Genomic DNA, 21574 nt, shown 5'->3' with positions numbered 1-21574 from the left:
TCTGTTCCTCGTTGCATCGTTTAAAAACAGATATATTTTTATTATACCCTCCGTCATTTAAATGTTTACATTACCATGGCAATATAAACGCGGTTCATTTACAGTTAACCAATTTTCTAGGACAGGAAGACGACCAGTTCAAGTGAGTAGTTCACTGTAGGCAGGAAATTAACTAAATCAAGTTAAAAGCTTGATATATGATAACTTAAAGCGCACGTCACATTAGATAATAGCCTGAACCTATGGAAATATTATTAAATTAACCATTAACATTTAGGAAAATGTTTAGCAAGCGTTATAGTTATTGTAATTTCTTTGTGGGTCGTTATAGTTTTTTTAATTCTTTTGTGGGTCGTTTATATACTCGATTTCACTCTGCAATTACAGTGTAATCTACAAATGTCCAGTGACGCAAAGAAGCATTTATCGAAAGAGCCAATCAGGGTACGAGGCAATACACACGTGGGTGTGAATATTACCAATTGATTCATCACAGATAGCATTTTTACTTTGCATACATTCCACAAATTACAATTGTTACCACGCAATAATTTAAAAGTCTTTTGCGCAACATGACATGCGATATATATGTAAAATAGAACCATATAGGTACACGGCGTAATGATTGAAATTAGAAGAGATGCTATGATGTTACATTATTGAGAGAACTACATATGCCCAATTTATCGAACGAGGTCATTAGAGGGCTAATCTGAAACCTTTAAACCGACGAATATCAAATCATGGGGTTCGCAAATGCCTAATTGGACTTTAAGTTGAATAACTCGACGCGTCGTATGCGTTTTCTATTAAGTTTGTCTTTTATGGAGAGTTGTTAATCATGTGAGATACCATTTAGCGTGAACCTGTCATCGGATTACGAAGCTTCCAACTCGTAACGAAGCCAATGGGTAGTTTAAACCTTATGCATACATTACACATGTCTGTTGCAATAGTTGTTTTTGGTGAGGCGAAATCAGCCATAACGCTACTCCCATTTCAATTGCTACTTCACAGTGTGTTGCTATGAGCGTTGAATATACGACTTGTAATTGGTGAAAGTAATGTCGTTCAAATTAACAACTATCAATTGTTCTTGATTTAGAATATTTTAATGCATTATTGTTTTTATTAACTGTCAACATTTATGCCATACACGTCTGCTAAGCGTATAGGGAAAGGTATTAAAACAGCAAAATAAAATTATTAAGAGGAAGTGTACTACGGTTCGCATTTCTAGTCCATTAGTCCTAGTATTTTAGCGTTGTGAAGTAAGCTCTAGCGAACGTTTAATCGACGGTAATGTGGTTGGTGCTGACATTTTCAAAATAACAAAGTTAGTACTAACGCACCATATAGACTATATATTGATTTTGTTTTCAAGAAAAGGAATTTATCGAGGTAACGAAACATTATTGGTTGTTATGAAATATCGCTAGCACTTGACAAACGTGGCTGTATCGAAGTAAATGTGAGTATCCTCATACAGACGTAATTTAACAACATTTAACTGGACATACTGAAAATGAACAAACATAAATCAACCAGTAGTTTTGCTTGTCTTTCACACTTCACCATCGAGGTTTAAAACAATTTGCTTATACACCAGTCAGTGGATACACACACACGCTTGACGATCGACCATTACCTCGGAATACAAATCGACAGTCATGTTAAGAACACGTGTGATCATGTTAATACTATTTGGTCGTTTAAGCTGAGCCGCTACCCCTACTACTTGAAATTTCATGACCAAACATTGTTTTAGTATGACAGGGAATTCTCATTCTAAGAGGAAAAACAATTAGCAGAGCATTTGTATATGTATACCATCGTCTTTCGTACTATTGAATATTGAACCGTGCAAAATATTCCGTCTGTCCCCAGCGACAACTACACGCGAAATAAACTACTGTTGAAAAATCGTACTTCGATCAAACGAGCCCGATCGCAGTTAGGGTTGAACGTTTGGTCGTTCCCTGGGAAACGGGATGTTAGAAAGAAAATCTGCAAACTAGGTGGGCGCACATTGCGCTTGCTTTTTACTCCCATATGTCAAACTGAAGATATATTGGCGACATATTTATTCTCCGCGTATTTGTTCAGAATCAAACATATCAAAATATCATACCTTTGTTCTCATTGTTTTCATGCACTACTCTTCACCAATTGCCAACTATCCATCATCATGCACGTAGTCACTGCTCAAGTGTTGATAGCAACTCTGGAAGAAAAAAAAGTAAAACTATCAGCAACTTCAGTCTACACGTGATAAAGATACAGCGAGAATGCATAATATTTAATGAGGTAACCAATATACACATCTAATATCCCCCTCTACGGTGGGTGATAAAAGTGGAGCCTTTACTTTCACATATAGTATGTCAGCGTTATCCATTTATATGAACAATCAATAGGGAATAAGATAATGATTTGATGTATTCCATTTTGTACTCGCAGAAGAATGTTATACGAGTATAATTATATTTGATAGATACGAATACTATGATTTGCCTTCCTAAAACGCTGATATCACTACTTTATAGCATTTAATTGTACGTCATTCTAAATAACAGACACAGATATTAAAATATTCATATTTAAAATCCATTACAATAATTACTAATTTTATAAATAATAATAGGACAAATATGACACATATCCGTGGGGTAATAAAACAGGATATAACAGACATGTCCAATTAACAATGTTTAAACATATTCGCAAAGCTTACATAGCGTTATTTATTGGATAACTAAAGTTGGTCAACAACAAAATCAATTAACTCAATCTTAGAAAGATCCTTATGTTGGTGACACTGAGACAATGAAAGATGTTTGTTAAGTTGCAACTATAAATAGAAGAATCATGAAATATCACTTTTAAACACAATTTAATGTTACCATGTTCATACATTATCAACGTTGATCAATAAAGTGTTTCAACTTAGGGAATTGTTTCGTATTTTACTATAAAATACAAATCCCAATGATTGATTTCCAGAGCACTTTTATTCCCGTCAAGCCATTTGCTTGAACGTAGTAGCAATCATTTCTATTGCAATGTTCGCAGTGTATAACTTAATAATTTATCATCATATATACAATCGAGAACATTTAATGCAAATACGACATGTTAGAACCAAGTTTATGATATAATGTTATTACAGACTTCATATCACTTGCTTCCCAAGCTGGTTGATACGAGTGACGTCATGAGCTTAATATCAGGTGACAATCTGTTGTATCATATGACCAAGTACGAGTGCCAAACAGAAATCATGATTCTACGCTCACGAATCATATGCTAATTTATGTTAATGAAGCGGGGCATCTAAACTCGTCGGTTGACGCATATTTGCAGTTACGGCCGCCGATGGTTTCCGAAATCGGAAACACTATTACCATTCTTATCGACAGTTTTTTTAAAATAAATGCCTGTCGTCATTATTATTAGCTATTGTCGTTGCACCACGCATATCTTGGATATTTTAATACAGGATTGATAGGTATAACTGTCAACAATACATTAAATTCGATATATTTCTCTTATTCAGTAAGCTCCACAACGAAAGATGACCTAATACTAAATTGTTAAATCCCAGAAAGGAAACATATCACACAATAGGCTTCAAATTCTGTATGAGTTCTTCCCAGTGCAAGAACGTATAACGTGACATGACTCACCTGAATTGTTCAATGCCACATAAGCGAATACAAACAATATATTCGGTAACCGTGCACACAATAGCATGCATGTCACACTGACGTACGTTGTCAGTTGACATATCAAATGTGTTAGGCCTAGTATTTTCAATACTAAGGTATTATGGTATTATTGAAATAACCTTGCTTCAAAATGTCTTTCAGGCTTTACAGCTAATTACATCGCGTTAACTACTTATTATCCTGTCCTTAAGCAGGGTATTCTGTTAAAATGTGCTTTACTGCGTTATGCAGTCGACTATCGGCAAGGTCTCTTTTTATCCGGAAAGTATTACAAGAGAAATTGGAAAATATTACCATAAATATTTAAATATGCTTTGTTAGTGTTACCTAATAATCTAGCATACTCTGTATCAATCCGATTAAACCATATTTAGTAAATCAGGCACGGCTGTCGACAGTTTTTGTTTTAATCCTGTAGGGGAAATATCGCACATTATGACAGGCCGAGTAAATACGGAAAACGATGAGTGAGGCTGCGAACCGTTCCATCGTTGATTAGGACACGCCATTGCAAATACACGACATATGTGAAGTGCAACATCGAACATGAAGCCAGGAAATATTTTTCTATAGACACCCCGTTGACCTTTGACCTCAGTAGCTATCTCACCAGCGTTACATTTGTACATTTCAAAAAATAGATCGAACGCTTACAAGACAAATTATTATGTTGAAACACTTCAATCTGAATGTTCTCGCTACATACCGATGGTTTTATGATTCACCGATATGTGATTTTGTTTCAAATCGCATTTGATGGTTTCGCCGTTCTAATTCTCCCAACATTACTGTAACGGTGGCAACGTGATAACTTCGTTTTTCTCAGCTGCACTGATCCACCACCCCTGCATCTAAATTCACCGTTGAGGTGCATAAATACCGCAGATACAACTATCCCACAATTTAGTTAAAATGCCATCGTCTCTCTATAACAAAAAATACATTGATGGGTTCATAGTAAGTCATTTTTTTAATCGCAGACGATAACCTGCTCGCATTACGTGTTCGGAGATCGGCGTTTCTGTGTGTAAATGAATAGAACGCGCTGAGACGCTTTAAGAACACACACAAATAATGGTTACATTGTTTCTGCAAAGTTTTTGCTAGTGAGACAAATGAAATGCATATAAGTGAATAGAATGTCAATATTTGTGACCATGTTGCATTGTTTCCCAATACTCGGTGACATGTTTGCATCATGTTAACGTTATGTATCAGGCAATTAAAAAAATGGAGTTAAATGGAAAATATAAAAAGTCAATAAATTGCGATGAGATTAACATTCTTGTCAATAATCAACTATACCAATGCTGTACGCAATGACGAGAGCGGAAATGACGCAATATATTGGATACAAACTAAGTTACTAACATATACATACCAGAGACAAAGAGATATATAAAGAGCCAGCACGGTTGCTTCTCATTTACAGCTCGTATATGAGCGGCGTCTACAAGAAACTCAACTAAAATTCCTGACCAGCAACAATAACACGAACACAATTTATGACTATGTGACGCGTAATTAAAAGTGTATTGACAAATTCAATATAATTACGCCGGCGCATTTTCTATACATGGCAGTCTGTCGTCATAGAAACCGCCTAGCTCTCTGTGTCACGAGAATTAAATACGTTTCACTGGCACAATATGATACCCATGCCGAGATTGTACATTAAATTCGCTGTTATTACTTATTTATGTATATGTGAGAAACTGTAATTTTTACATCTGCTTAACAGTTAGTGCCACTTTCTGATTAATTCTCCACCTTAATACAACCAGAAAATTAAAGCAAAAGACACTAACTGATGAAAATAACACACTCGTAATTACATGTCATAAAAAAAGACTGCGATTAAACGAAGATCTTGCAACCCTAGGTTTTATATATAATAATTATTTTTAGCCAATACATGGATTTAGTAATAATTGAATTATATATTTACGCCATTTCACGCTAAAATGAAACTAAACAAGTTTTAAATATCAACAGTGTTTAAACTTACATTGGGGTACGGTTTAGCGAAAACCTATATGATGACGTTTTTTATCCGAATAATTTAAGTTTCAAAACGATGAGTTACGTCTTTCGTCACAAATAAGCATGAGTAGTGTGGCATTTGTATACGATACCCAGAGCATTTGCTGCAGGCGACAGTTATCATCGCGACAGGATGGCGACTGCACTTATTATGACGACTAATATGAACATTGCTGTGACGCATGTATGTTTTCTATGACTGCATTTTATTGCATATCCGTATGTGTTTATGATCAAATATATAAGTGTGTATTCACAAATGTGAAACCTGTCTACGTTTGTTTTATGGCGGGTGAATAGGAGAGAAAGAGCCAGCCTTCTGCGGAAATTACTTTTTTTTTCTAGGAGATGGCTGGTTTCTATTATTTTGTACTGGGGTCAAACACATTTTAGAATGCTGAAAGTTTTGAATTTTGCCATCCGGGATTCGAATCACGATGAAAAACCAGGAGGTGTTTACTGGTTGCGAGTTTACACGAGAGTCAAATTGAATCAATCAATCAAGCCTATTTTCATAAAGATATTTCTCCACATATATAGCACTACACAACTAATTACCCGAATTATGCTCCAATAATTAAAATCGTCATATTTCAAGATGTATATATACTAAACTGCCGATATACCACAGATCGGAATCACGCTCATCGGGCAATTTATTGCCTCTAATTACAATAGCATATCTTCCATATATTATATAATTCAATAGGAAGCCCTTAAAAGCAATGCCCTTTGTTCCAGAGTCAAAACATCTATGAGAATAATGAGACTCGGCGTCATACACTTTTCTAAGTATCACCTGGAATAGGTCGGCGCGTCGAGTGGATACAAGAAATGAAAACACGACAAGACAGGGGATGTCTAGCCACACGATTCGAGAATCCACGACACGACGCAATTGTCTCATCTCAGACAAACGACTACATAACGTCTTCTCGATAGCACAGTAGGAGATAATTAAATTTCCTGTCTATTTCAAAGCGTCCACCCTGATTACAGCCTTGGAATATGCGTCATGGTTATACAAATGAATCTGTTTAAAGAATAGAACGCAGAGAGAGTCTTTACATACTAGTCAATACATCAACAATATTAGGTTTGAGAAATGTAAAAGTTGTCAATTAAAGTAACTGAAGTAACAGTAATATCACCAGCACTGATGATAGTAATGTGAAGACTTATTATTACAATCACAATATTTGTTTGTACATTTTTTTTTTATAATTCCCATGAAGACATTGACCTTTATCGCGATGCCTACTGAGTTAATAGCAATCTCCATCCAAATTATGGCTTGAAGGCTAACGACCGCGGAAATAATTTACTCGGATTTTAACCTTAAACCTCGGATTTACTGCATATTGTTTCCGCGTTCATTGTTTCATAAACGTTATTATACGACATTATCTTTATAGTTGTACTGTTTTGGACAACACTCTCCAATGGGGCACTCAAAGCACTATAATTAGAATAGCAGATCAAAGTTTCGTGATCCCTTCAAATGAGGCTATCTTCAAATGGAATCGCCCTCGTCTAAGCTTCATTATTCATTCAATATTAACGTGGTCTAATTTTCTTAAACCGTTAATACGACAATCAATAGTTTACGAAAGTGTCAATCTTGTTATCATGACGGTACATCAGGGCGGGATCCATTTACAAACATGACGTGTACGCGTGACTCAATAACATGCAATGTTTCACAGCATTTATACATATTGCATAAACATCGACTGTACCGTGATTATTGCACGTTAAAAACCTTGGTCATTTGCATATGAAAAATTGAGTGTGACTATGTCGGTGTATTTTTTTTCAAGCTATCAGTACAATATATTCATATGTCGACAGTTTGGGTTTCATAAATAAAAGAAAAATAAATAAAAACCTTGTTCATTATTGTGTCATAATTGAGTTTGGACAATAATGAAAAGTGTGTCGTATTTTATTTAATGTCATGTGTTTGAAAGGATGGAGAATATTACATTAGCATTATTTCAATAATGTCTATAATTTGCGAGAGTGGTAGAATGATTTCAGAGGTCGTGTTAACGCAAAATTATGCGAATTAACCAAATGCGTAACAGGTTCGTCGGGTGCATTTGACGTAAATACATTACAGTGTTGACTAACACAAACACCAACTAAGCCTTGAAAATGGACCAGAATTTTACTTTTTTACTTGTTATGCACACTTCCTTTTGTCTCAAAACTTAAGCGCCGGTCAATTTAATAATTCTATGTTTAATTCTGTTGTTTTATCAAACTGTAAAGTACCATATAACAATCGTTAAGTTATTTTATTGAGCAAACTGTAATACTACATTGTATGTACATACCAGCTACCTCGCCTACGTGCACACAACAGCTCGACAGAAAGCGAAGCTTTTATAATGTTCTCAGAAACAGTGGTTTAACTGCCAGATTACTCGTAGTGTGAGTCACGTTCCACTCACTACTACATTCTGGATGACGTAAACAATGGCTGCACGCACATTGCCGCTCAACACTTTACAATACAAGGCAGCGAAATAAACGTATACAATCATCATTGAAAGCAACATAAGTACTATGTCCTCCACCTTCACAAGAGCGCCCACCCTTAAAGTCTAACGATTAATTGTATAGTGTTTGCATTTGTAATAGTTTCTATTTCTGGTTTTTGACTTTAATGGGTGCAATTTATTCTCTATGCTACATGATTGATTGTTTGGTTTTAAAACGTTTTGTGGTAAAGTACGACATAATCTAAGAATGATGGCACTTTACATCGAATGCTGCAAAGCTTGACGTCACAGCACGTGCCTGGTGTGACGTCAAAACACGTGCCTGGTGTGGTACTATCTGTCTCCAAAAGGTATTGGATTTCTAAATATAGCGATTCGGAAAAACTCAAAGAACGAAACAGATAGCATGCCTCAAATACCGAAACTTTCATGAACTTGAGGCATGCTAAATCTTGTTTGCTTCAATAATAAGCCGTGTTCAACGTAGAGGGCACCACTATAATTATTGTGTAGTTTACAATCGTCATGTGCAATATTACCCAATTGATGTATGTTGTTAAGTCTGTTGGCGCTGAATGTTATCCATCTCAAGTACCACTATGTGCACACCATTTTCCATGTTTGGAATTACGTGACCAACATTATAAGGATAATAGAAAAATTATGGGCTGTTCCGGAATCTTGTTAAGCACAAGCATACCGTGACCTGAATCCACATACGCTATTGAATAAATTTCACAGTGGGGTTACGCTCCCCATAGAGTATGTGGCACACTCGTCAAGCTAGTTGGTAATCAATCGCAAGTCCACCGCAGCAACCACTTCATTGTCATTAATTGATAGAATCTCGTGGTCTTGAAATGACCATTTAGCGGTACAAAATGTGTGCAATCAAGTGAAACAGTGTGTGGTTACAGTTTTGTCAGCAAATATACCCAAATAAATGTTCTTCGTGTTGAGCCGAATAAAGGGAAAGTGCATGTGTGTGTTTTCACTGTCATTGCAGGGTGATATGCTAACTAAAATCCAAACAAAGGTATGTGACATTTGCAGGGCTTCATAAATATTTCTTGCAAGGAAAACGTAATGCATGACTCTTTACATATATTCATCTTTGATTTTATTATATAAATTGAAATATTATTGTTAGCATCTGATTTACATTATAATAGTTTATTCTGACAGCACGTGTCCCATTGAAACGAGAAATGGTTACCAGTGGTAACTGGAAAACGGTTCAATGTGAGATTCGGAAACGTTCTAATTGTGATTTACCACGATATACATGCTGGACGAGGTCAATCACAGCAACGTGGGAGACGCCATTCATGTGTTTGACGATCATCGTTGCTAAGCTACGCAAGTGTATACTTGCTGATAAACAAGAAGTATCGCTGAATTATATGTTGAGTCAACTAATATAACCCTATTTAATGTTTAGCGTCTTGAATGAAATATCGTGTGTTTTTTTTTAAATATCAATAAAGGTATGTTACCTAATACGAATTGGGTATTGAAGCCCGTTTGTTACGTCAATGAATGATACACGAAATTGAACAAATTGGTTTTATTAAGTTGTTACATTTTCCAGTGACGTAATATCTATCATATTGGTAGATTGTTGTAAATTGCGATATGCCATCAGGGGGTTGGCAATTCTACTTCCCTGGTATGGAAAACGAATATACTGTAATTTTATCATTTTAAACATCTTTTTTTAGTTCATGAATTTTAATGATTTTATCATTATTCCAGAATACTGTCCCAAAACACACTCGGATTGGTCATACGCTTGTATGACGTTTACTCTTAAATATTCAAATCATAGTTCGCAAATACAATTCTCGTTGAGGTGTGAATAACTTTTGAAATGTGGCGGTAAGAATACTATGGCTTGCAAAATAATAAGTCTTGGAAAAACTGATACAATTCCCGATTACCGCTATAGAATGTGTTTAACATCTTTTTTAAAATGATTTTGCCGTGTTGGGCGGGACAGGTTGAATAACAATTTGTTATAAATCAAAGGAAGTGACGAAGCAAAGCAATAAAACATTGATGGTCATATTTTCATATTTCTTTATATTTATATATTTTTGACGACGAACTGATGACCTTTATATAGCAATACACATAATACTATTGATTAATTAATTACGAATGAATTCTCAGTATATCAAATAAAACATACCACATCGTATTGCGGGTCGCAATCCCGGTACCTCATGATATCTTCACCTTCGTTAATATTGAGTACGCTTCTATTCCGGTCTAAATATGCCATTTCATGTTGTAAATACCATGGTCGTAACACTAATATGGACGAACAAAGGCACTTTTAAATATATTACGTGTCTTGCACCATTATGAATAACTAATCAAGACATGCCGATGGGATTTCATTATATTGTCACATGTCAACTATGAGTTTCACATTTCACAGCCTTTTAATAAAGTAAAATGCTTGGCGTTTATGATCAGATATGATCTCTCATACATTGTCTGATCTCTCATCCATTGCGGTAACGTTTCCTGGTTTCAAAGCTAATAATCGGTATTTCTGATCTTGCATTCAGTCTGTATAAAACGAGAATATTAACGACTAAATTAAAGTTACATTCATCAAGCATCATTACATTGTGTATGTTATGACTGATAATGACTATTGACGACGAGTCAGTTTAGCGCCAGGCATATATATAACATATATACGTGCCTGTCCGTTTGCTTAAATCTGGAGATCATATATGAGTTACCACATGTTCCCCAAACTTAAAAACACCAGTTTGATCGAAACATAAATAGAAGCAGAGTCGAAAAATACAACTGACAAAAAACAAGCTGCTCACTGATTGTTCTGACTATAGTGCATGGAATTCCGTTGCTGAGTGTAAAAGCAAACACATCGAGTGCCGCCGGACTTCTTTCTACACCAGACTACAGGTGGTATATTTGGAATCGGAACTTCCCGTGGTGGATTACACAAGTCATTGCCAATATGTGTTCATACGTTAATACCGCGCATGTGCGAGGTTGCACGCCGATGCGGATACTGATCGCTTTACTGCATCTTTCATGCTGTTAATGAGTACAGGAATAAACTCATTAAAAGTGTTCAGCCGTTGTAGACAAATAACTCTATTACATCCTTGTGATGTATCTCATCATTGCCATGGTAACCGACTAGTAAGTCTAAAGTTTGGCTATTTATAAAGATTAATCATTATATATCCTGTTCACGTTAATCCTGGATACGTACTAATATGATAAAAGTAGAGTGAGTTTTTACATCACCAAGGAAATTGAGCAGATGTTCGGAAATAAACGCATTCTTGAAGGAACTAAGTTCAACTATTGTTTACAACTTTGTTAATAAGTTTTATATTATTTGACATGCCGCTGTTTAAATTTGGCTTTAAAAAGCATCAAGTGAAGGTTGTGGAGAAATATTAATTGAAATCAAAGCACATTTGTAAATTACTCGTGGTTATTTTTAGGAGTGGAATCACAAAATCGATTTATAAATATCAGATTGAACGTAATAGCCACGTTAATATGGTAATAATCAATATGTTAGCAAAATGTTTATCGTCGTTGTGTTCTTATATAGAGACGAGACTGTGACTGGATCCAATCGGCTCAACCCGAATTTACACAAACGCCTTTTCATAATTATCGTCATTTTTCATCTCAATTACCACCCTTTTTTATTCATTTATTTATTTATTTAACATACTACAATAGTTGGAATTCGAAATATCATTGGCAGTCTCGGGAATGAATGTCAATATCTTGCCTGATGCTTGGTTCAAAATTATTTATTTATTCAAAGAATTCAAGGGTGGTGATATTTGCCTGCATATAGTAAACAAGAAGTAAACATGAAATAGACCAGAACAAACTTTTGTATTTGTGGTATAAGTATTCTCCCGTCAAGAACAAAACGATGTGTCGAAAACTGTAAGAAACTACATGTTCTCAAGTCATTCAAAAAGTACAAAGTAATAAAAATAATACCTTACAGGAATAAAAACTAAAATATGTTTTAATAGGCCGCAATATGAAATTATTGCGGCGGCCATGTTTGACGTGTGTTTTAGCGCATTCCTAACTGGGACTCCCGGCATGCATTATTCTTCTATGACAACAGTGCCAGTGGGTGACCTCTGAGAGTGGTAGGCCGAGAGGTCACCAGTAAATTTGTTTCACGGTAGAAATCAATCAAACTTTGTTAACGCAGATGTGATTTTCATTTAATGTCAAGTTCACATATGTTACTTGTAGAGAATTCGTCCTCCATACAACCGAGGCGAGCATTCAAATGAAAAGGCCTAGATAATTCCGTTTTCGCTCTCAAATGTTAGTCATCAAACGACCATGACTATGGCCGCACTTTGTATTATCTGTTTATATCTCATCAAATAACTGATATAAGCAAGAGTATGGGCTGAATGCAAATACTAATAACACCACTATTCCTGGGGGGGGGGAGTTCTGGGCATGACAAATCTTGATTGTTCCATTCACAAATAATAATTTGTCCGTCATGTTCGGTTTGTGATATAATTGTTTAGTCACATTTCACAGTTACTATGATTATGAACTGTCATTAAAAATGCACGTTTCCCTATTGATCACAATACGTCGTAAACTAGTAATGATTATAGAAATGCTAATTAATATAAGTCACGTGTTTTAGTATGTGAAGTGTTTAATTGCACGCAATATACGATATACGATTCCCGATATACGACCCAAGATAGTGTTGTGATGATGCTTAACGATTAGATTCAAATCTTTGCCAAAATGAGCGTGTCTGTTAAATTATAGTCATATATAATTCATGAATACAACAAATGTATATGAATAGATTAACAAGCAATATTGTATTACTTTCACGTCACATTAAAAAAATATTAAAGGAAACTACAATAATCTCATTTTCAAGATTGGTGCACGGAGAATGTTTTATTTGATTCAATGACAATTCAATTTATAGTGCGGCTTACTGCTACGTCAGAAATGTGTCAGTAAATAAACCATCAGAGCGAAAGTTGTCACAGTCATTGAAAGTCCGGTTTACTAGGCTACTGTTGTTTTTACCTATGGATGATGGATCGATGACATTTAAACCGATGCACCGCATGACCATGAAGAAGGTAATGTAATCATAAATAAAATTGAACGGCAAACAGTTGCTCTCCCATGCCCCCGAATAACTTCACTACTGTTCTACGTGATTGGCATCTTTGTGACGTAACTTGATCGGCCACTTTCGAAATTGATTCTAAATAAACATAATATTTAGTCTTTGTAGAGCAATTCAGGTGGAATTTGGCAGCTGAACAAAAACGCTTTATTTGCAAGGCATTGATGCTTACAAAATCAATACAAATTCATGATTGATTGCGCGGAGTCGTTACCATGGTAACGTCACTCTAATTTGCAATCATGTGTATTGTATTTTCAGTAACCAGTAAATGATGTTTATTTTTTCCATTTGCATTTATCGTTTTCGCAGAATTCATCAAGTGGCAGATCGATGATGCTGCTGATGACACCAGGGAGGGCATTTTTAATAGTAACAATCATTAAGCCTTCCTGTGAACGCTAACGCCCCATAATCGCTTTGTCTCGTAATATCTCGTCTGAATGCACTAACACGGACGTAATTACGTCGATAACAACTCTTGTGGGAAACTCATATACTGTATCATCCAGAAAAATACTAAAAGAGTACCAGTCGTGTTTCTAATCTAACTGTAATTAAACCGAGATTGCGTTACGTTCACCGTGTTTCAATTTCCGGCTATATGACCGCCTACTTGTCATTTCTCTTACATATTAAAAAGTCAACATTTGCTGGTAAACAACATTGAGACTTTAACGTGCTTACAATACAATAGTTCAGGTGGAATTTTTCAGTAATATTTGGGCGAATGGTGATTGGCATGTTACATGACAATTGATATTCAAACAAAAGAACAAACCATTAGCAATTGCAGAACATTGAGATCAATTACAAATATTTAAAATAGAAAAATTGGCTCAAATATTAACCAACGAACTAGATATTACAATTTGAAACTACGTTAACCTAGTTCATCCTTTATATAATTATAAAGACACAAACATATAGCTCCGAATCCGTCGGTAATATAAAAATATACTTATATATTATATATACAATAAAGAATATTTGATGTAGAGATGAACAATGGTCATAGAACTCATTCACCGATTCCAGCATTTCTAATTCTCCCAACCATCACTTGGCAACGCACGTACAAGACTTCCCCGATATCCGCTTAGTGTGATCTCGCGGAATGTGCAAAGGTCGCGGAATGATTTTCTTCCTACATTAGTAAGCGTATTATTAATTCGTCTTTGAGGTCGTGCATATATTGATGGCTCCCACAATGAATATATATTTTTACAACACAGGAGAGTAAACTGCCGATAAACTCGGTGTTCATGTATGACAATGATATGGAGTGCGGCAAAATTATTACAAACGATTTAGTAGTAGGATATGTTTTTTTTATTTATTTATTGATACGAAATCTTAAGTGCATGTTCAGAACTGACAACTCGTGATTTTATTAACATATGATCAAGATATCAACAGAAACATTGTGGATATTTCCTATTACCTAAGAAGGATGTTCATAGAGAATAGAAAGCCCCCTCCCCACAATATTTATTAAACGAGTGCAGTAATTTTCACTTGTTCCGAGCCTTTGACTAAAACTAAATGAAAATTACTACACTCGAAATTAATATATTGTTTATCCCATGCCAGTTAACCATTTTTCAAAATTAAAGGCTAAACACTAACACAGAAAGCAGTCTGTGTATTTAAGATATCCCACTGGTACTAATTTGCATAACCGAAACTACAGTCAGTGTGCTCTCTTACGACAAGGAAATAGGTGTTTTTAGAACCATCAATATATTTATGGTTCTGAAGATGCATCGGTAGATTAATTACTAATTCCTTAGTAAAGTCAACCTGTAGTCGTTTCACAATCTGTGACAAATCGCCACAAGTACATGATTGAAATAAATTTATGTGCGTGGCGAAGTTGAGGTTGATAATTCTGAAATGACGTTTAACGTATATTCGGCTTTATAAAACACATGCCTTTAGCCGACACCAGAAATATTCTAATTCATATAATTGTACTAATAATTCAAGATTTGTTTTCAAGAACCACATATATCTTCAGATATTAGCTTATGTTGCGACTGCTAGACATGGTGGCAAAAGATCAAGCTCTAAATAAATAAATAAATAAATAAATAAATAAATAAATAAATAAATAAATAAATAAATAAATAAATAAATAAATAAATAAATAAATAAATAAATAAATAAATAAATAAATAAATAAATAAATAAATAAATAAATAAATAAATAAATAAATAAATAAATAAATAAATAAATAAATAAATAAATAAATAAATAAATAAATGTCTGTCACTTTAGTAACAGTTTAGCATATAACCAGAATAATGGATCAACAAATCCGTATAACATTAGTGCAAACATCATAACTTTCGTCACGGTCACGTGATAAAAATCTTGCAATAACAAAAACACGAGCCTTTCACGATAACTATATATCAATAAGTATCTTAACCATATACTTATTAACAATACAAAGCCGTTACTGATTTCTCCCATAATTCCCTCGATTAGGTTATGATGAGTATAGGCTTACCTACTCACACATCGTAAATCCTTAAGCTCACACACGTTCAATTCAAGACAATTCTGCAAAAAAGGGAAGATGCAATAAAACGGCAATCAATCATGCAGCTGTTCTTAAAATGCAGTGAGCATAGCTGCTACTACTTAGTAGGATGCGCCGTCGCGATTACTTCTCAATATAAGTACCTACGTGCGGAGATGCACAAATTATTGCCATAGGTAGTCCCTTGGTGAACGAACAGGTTTACACCACTATTGCTTGCAAGATTTCAAGCGTTTATATTATATTACTGTGGCTGAATGTAAAAGGGTGTTCATGCTATAGCAAGATTCCTTGATAGTATAAGTGAATGAGGCCTATCTGATAGGTGTTACACTGCCTTCAATACTTATGCCATACAATTAATGTCAACGGAGCTGAGGTCACCAAGTAAGATATCCGTGATGTAACATTGAAATTATGCCATTGAAGACTTCATAGATAAAAGTAAAACTACATTAATATTGATAATCATTCATTTAAAAAAGTATTGACCGGTTGTTAATATTTCCAGCCACCCCCCCAAAAAAGATATATTGGCATAACAGAACAACCAAGTGTGTTTCAACGCACAGAAATCGTTATTGAAAACACAAGGAAAACATAAAAATAGAATTTGCACAGCAATTCTGTTGTACTACTTTCTGCACAGAATGTCACGCAAGTAAAATGATATCAGTTCGTGTTTACTTGCATATGGTTTTGAATATTGAATACATTCTTGGCCATGCAAATGACACATTCCCATAGGAAAATAAACAAAACATGCTAATTTAATACAAAATATGTTGCCAATATTTGACTTGTTGCATTAGCTAGGAAACTCTTTAATCGACAATTGTATGTTTTTGTTCCGGAAGCAGACCCCTCGGAATTTCACTTCATAATGACAAAAAATCCCAAGAAATCAGATCAGATAGGTAAAACACTGGTCGGCAATATACTATACAATCATGCTAAAAATTGTGTTTGTCGTGTACTGTACCATTCTGTCGTTACGATGCATTGTGATTCAAATATATTTGCTGCGACATGAGGCTTAATCTTTTACTTGTTTTGAGTAAGATGTATATGGTATATGACAAGCCCATAGAACACAGTGTGCTATGTGATTATTAACATGTGTCACGTGTTAATAATAACCTACAACTTCCTCGCAAACATTTTTAATGTATCGCATGTCATAGTCAAAACTTGAATGTAGCTGCAGGCAAAATAGGTAGCTGATTAATCTGGGGTTTTACAAAATATCAGGTGTCAAAAGTTATTATGATTTAGTATTGACAAGCGGCGATATTAGTTTAATTAAAGAACATTGTCGCGCGTGATATAGACGTGTTTGCAATGTAATTGACTCTATGCCCATAGAGTAAGTGATGCCCATCTTGGAACAGGTTAATGTGTGTTCAGGCACGGATCAATCAAATATGAATCTTCTGACATATCCCATATGCTTATGTCACGATAATTTAAGCTAATCTCGAGTTTGCCATTTGAAATGAATAATCAAAAAAGGTTGAATATACATTGGTTGCCATTTATTCCGATTGGAAATAGTATTATACATTCGCATATTTGATGAAGACATTTTATCGGTAATATCAAGGATCGAGTCATAAATTCATACCATCAGGTCATGAAGATTGTTGTAATGTATGTTACGTAAAAAAACAGCAGTGACAAAAACAGATAGCATGTAGTTCCTAACCATCACAACATATTTCCTTGTATTAACAAGATCATTATAACTATTGAACTAATCAGTCATTACAGTCACAACGTCTACATATTAAAAAAAATGCCAGTAGATACCAAGTTTACGCAAAACATTTTGATTTATTCCGTCTATCATGTGGTATTAAGTACTAGTAGAAACGTATCTCTGCTATTACTTGTTTACATACACTCTATGAAAATATGAATCCTAATCATATACGCATGGCACAAACAGCAATTAGTCTCTTTTTGTTCACATAGTTTCTATAGTATTTACATTGTATGACAAACTTTTCCCAGGGATGTATGATTGATGCGCATGACAAGAGAACTATGTAGACAAACAAGTTATATTGCTATAACATTCGGGCAGATATGATCGATTGTTTAAAAACATATGCCCGTAAACTGTTACCTATACTAATATTCTTTCTTTTACTGGTAAGACCATGTATTATATAACTATCAGACGAGTGTTTGTTTGTTTTATGTATATTTGTGCTAACTTCCCGCCGACGTTCATGAATTTTATTTCGATACAATGTCATTTCTATATTCAATACATTCATGAGTCCCGTGACAGTCATAAAACACAACTATTGATTTCTACCCAATCACATAAAGCATATATCATGTATATATATTTAAATCATAATTTTATTCTAACCGTGAAACTGTGTCAAAAATAATTGAGTAAATATATAAATACATGTAAACTAAATATAAAATAAGAAATTAAAATAATAATCAAAAAAAATATTTCTATTCAATTGCAATAACCAGCAATATGATGTTATTGTTGAACTATGATTTTCGAGTGAATAACAATCATGAATGTAGATTGATGTGTGTGGGAGAATACTTTAATACCATATATTAGTGTTATATAAGCATCGAATTCAATTCAATACATTAGCGCTGCCATATGTTATCTTATAAAAGGTTTTCATCGATATGGGTATTGCTTTTATGCGTATTTCTTCATACAATTAGCACCGTAATAGATATATGACCGCATTATTTTCAAATTGTATTGTGATTTTCATACCAAGGACACGAGGCAACCATAACTATTCGTTTCCATGGTAGCGAAATATTTATGTATTTGTGAACATTTCATTTTGTCTTAAGATACTTGCATCACCTTGGTAACCATGATTGCGTGTTCGCCATCAGCTACGCGATCATATTACTTATTGAGGTTGCATACGAAAGTACTAATGGAGCAACTTTAAGCGGGATGAAGTGGTTGTTATTTTATCTTCGTACTTAGATAATAAGACAGAAACGTAATGTCACACATACACGATGCTTGTTATGTCATGCACAATTCGCTGGTTCTTGTCCAAGAGAACTTAGCGAGCGTTTGTGCATTCCACAGTGGTATCATCCGTTGTGCAATCTGTACTGGTGAAACACCAAAGGAGATTCGTAAATTCGCTCGGGAAAATGCACATACCACGTATGCCGATATCGCTCATTCACCTCAACAAATACACATTTACATTTTTATTTAGACCACAGTATCATCGATTTGTGTGTTTATTGTGTATCTATAGAGCTCTCATTAAAAACTCCATTGAACGAGTGAGGAAATCTGAGAATTTTATGTCTTGAATAAACATGGTATTATGTGGGTGGCGATTTTCATACATAACACGAACATACGACTGTATACAGAGGAGTTTATTTAAGTTTACGTCATTCAAAAGCTATTAATATACCATATTTTAATTGCATTAGGCTATGATAGTATTCCTACGTGGAACATTCAACAATAGTTTTAATTTCATCCATGAAGTAGCTATTGTGAACACGAAACGAAACTGAGCCGATACCGACGTCATATTCACAGCGCAGTAGACGTACTGTGCGTAGATTATTTAATCGGTGGACGTGGTGTGCATATTAATGAGAAATACAGTTATTACAATATTATGCGTTCGACTATGTTTCCGGCATCTCATTTTCTGATTGCTAATAGGAGAATTGAACTGTTAATTGTCAAAATCATTTTCACAAAATTGACTTTATGAGCTGAACGGTAATAACTTAATGTTAAGATACAAGACAAATAGGCATTGAATTAGTCATGCGAACAACATTCGTTCATTAGTTACCAATCACGTGAATTACGTCAACAAAATTTGCTAATTGGCGCATGCGCACTCATGTCGTCTTTGCAGACATGACTGCGTCGTCTTCAATGCAAGAATCAAAGTTGGCTAGTACAGATATGCTGAATTGAATGGTTTCCTCTCCGGCAATACCATATACATCATTTACTTGACATCTCTCCAGTCACGCGATGTGTATTCCTCTAGAGGAAGCAGATTTAAGGGTTTAGATCACCTGAGAGAAAATACTAATAAGTAGCCATATGACAAAAATGTTAAGGTATATGTTAGTACGTCTCCGCGATGAGTTCGAAAGGTGAAACGTGTTAGAGCACCCATGGGATATTTAGTAAGTTTCACAGACGTATCCACATCGAGGGTCCGTCGTCTCTGTAGCATACATGACTGGCACATATGCGCACAGATTGCAGACAGAATACTGATCAGGGTAAATGTGTGAGGTTTCGTGAATACACGACGGCCCCACAAAGCGGCGAGCTCCACTCCATTATTCAAAATCATAGAAGAAACGCTTGAAGCTATGACAAACAAGATTGATAATAAACACACAAAATCTACGACTATGTTACTGCCATAATAAGTAAATGTACAAAAAAATATATTATCGCGTGCCCATCGTGTGTTTAGGATTTTTTTATTGACAGCTTATGAAATGTCAACTCTAGTACAACATTCACTCCCCTGACAGGCAAATTGTCACGTTTTGATGATTTCATTAAATATTATTAGTAGAAATTGAAAAGAAATTGTATACCTCACGTCGAAGACAGTTCATAAGAAATATCGTTGGCGTATGAATACAAATAAAATAGTTTCAATGTTTGAGGGTTAAATCTTGATAGGTAAACGGAAAATCTTTTTTTTTCGTTCTTTGGCTTTATTTATTTGTTTACATTTTTTTTGGTTATGACTAATCTTTTATCAAGGAAATTATTGAATTAATCAACAAGAACACGTGGCACCGTACTGGAAAATCGTGATGTAAATTTAAATTTAAATGTCCGTTCGGAACCTATAATCTTACTCTACCACTAAAAAGAAGACGCCCAGCGAGTGAGATAATTGACACAGAATGCGATTGACAAATCAAAGATAAAGTGAAAGATATAAAGATATCACTCTACTAGCCACGACGAGCTACGGTCACCATTATACAATTCTGTTCCTTATAACTGGATGATGATGTAGTTTAATATTTTATAAGAGCGAAATATAAGAGACATTTGATTAAATTTACAAATGCGTTTTACGTTGTGGAAATTCAATAACTGTGTTGAAGTCGTCACACCGAGTGTACCTGCTTACGATGAATACATCGCGTGATAACTGAACACTGTATATATGAATGTATGTGTATGCGTGTAGGTATGTATATCATGTATGGACAGCGTCATAGTAATGAAGTTCAATACGTGTTTTAAATTGTATACATCTTAAAGCGGAAGGATCGTCATCTGCGCACGCGCGGGAATTGAGCTCCATGCGACGTAAACAACACACGCTAATAACGCAAAGGCTCATGGGTAGACGCTTATATGTAAATAATGACACGCTATGGCCATCTGACGCATGCGGAGGGGAAGACTCCCCCGCTTTAAGGCACTTTGATCAGAAACCTAATTTTTCCCTACTGGGCATGTTACTGTATATTTATTCAAAGCATTATGGGAGACAATCTAGTGGGCAT

The 21574-nt window shown here is 34.9% G+C and overlaps 1 protein-coding gene across 1 annotated transcript in view; it reads right to left on the bottom strand.

The window, feature by feature from the left end:
- The window catches only part of LOC100374391 (cadherin EGF LAG seven-pass G-type receptor 2-like), a 71337-nt gene that overhangs the window by 46631 nt on the left and 3132 nt on the right, over positions 1-21574 (bottom strand). Inside the window, exon 2 of the mRNA XM_085499018.1 lies at positions 2132-2224. Within this exon, the coding sequence (XP_085355144.1) occupies positions 2132-2152 (21 nt within the window). The 5' untranslated portion in view covers positions 2153-2224. The remainder of the gene's footprint in view (positions 1-2131; positions 2225-21574) is intronic.

The sequence above is a fragment of the Saccoglossus kowalevskii genome, chromosome 5, assembly GCF_978046115.1.
Source record: "Saccoglossus kowalevskii chromosome 5, keSacKowa6.1, whole genome shotgun sequence".
In the NCBI taxonomy this organism is placed as follows: domain Eukaryota; kingdom Metazoa; phylum Hemichordata; class Enteropneusta; family Harrimaniidae; genus Saccoglossus; species Saccoglossus kowalevskii.
The sequence above is the reverse complement of the archived record's forward strand: the minus strand, read 5'-3'. Positions and strand labels throughout refer to the sequence as shown.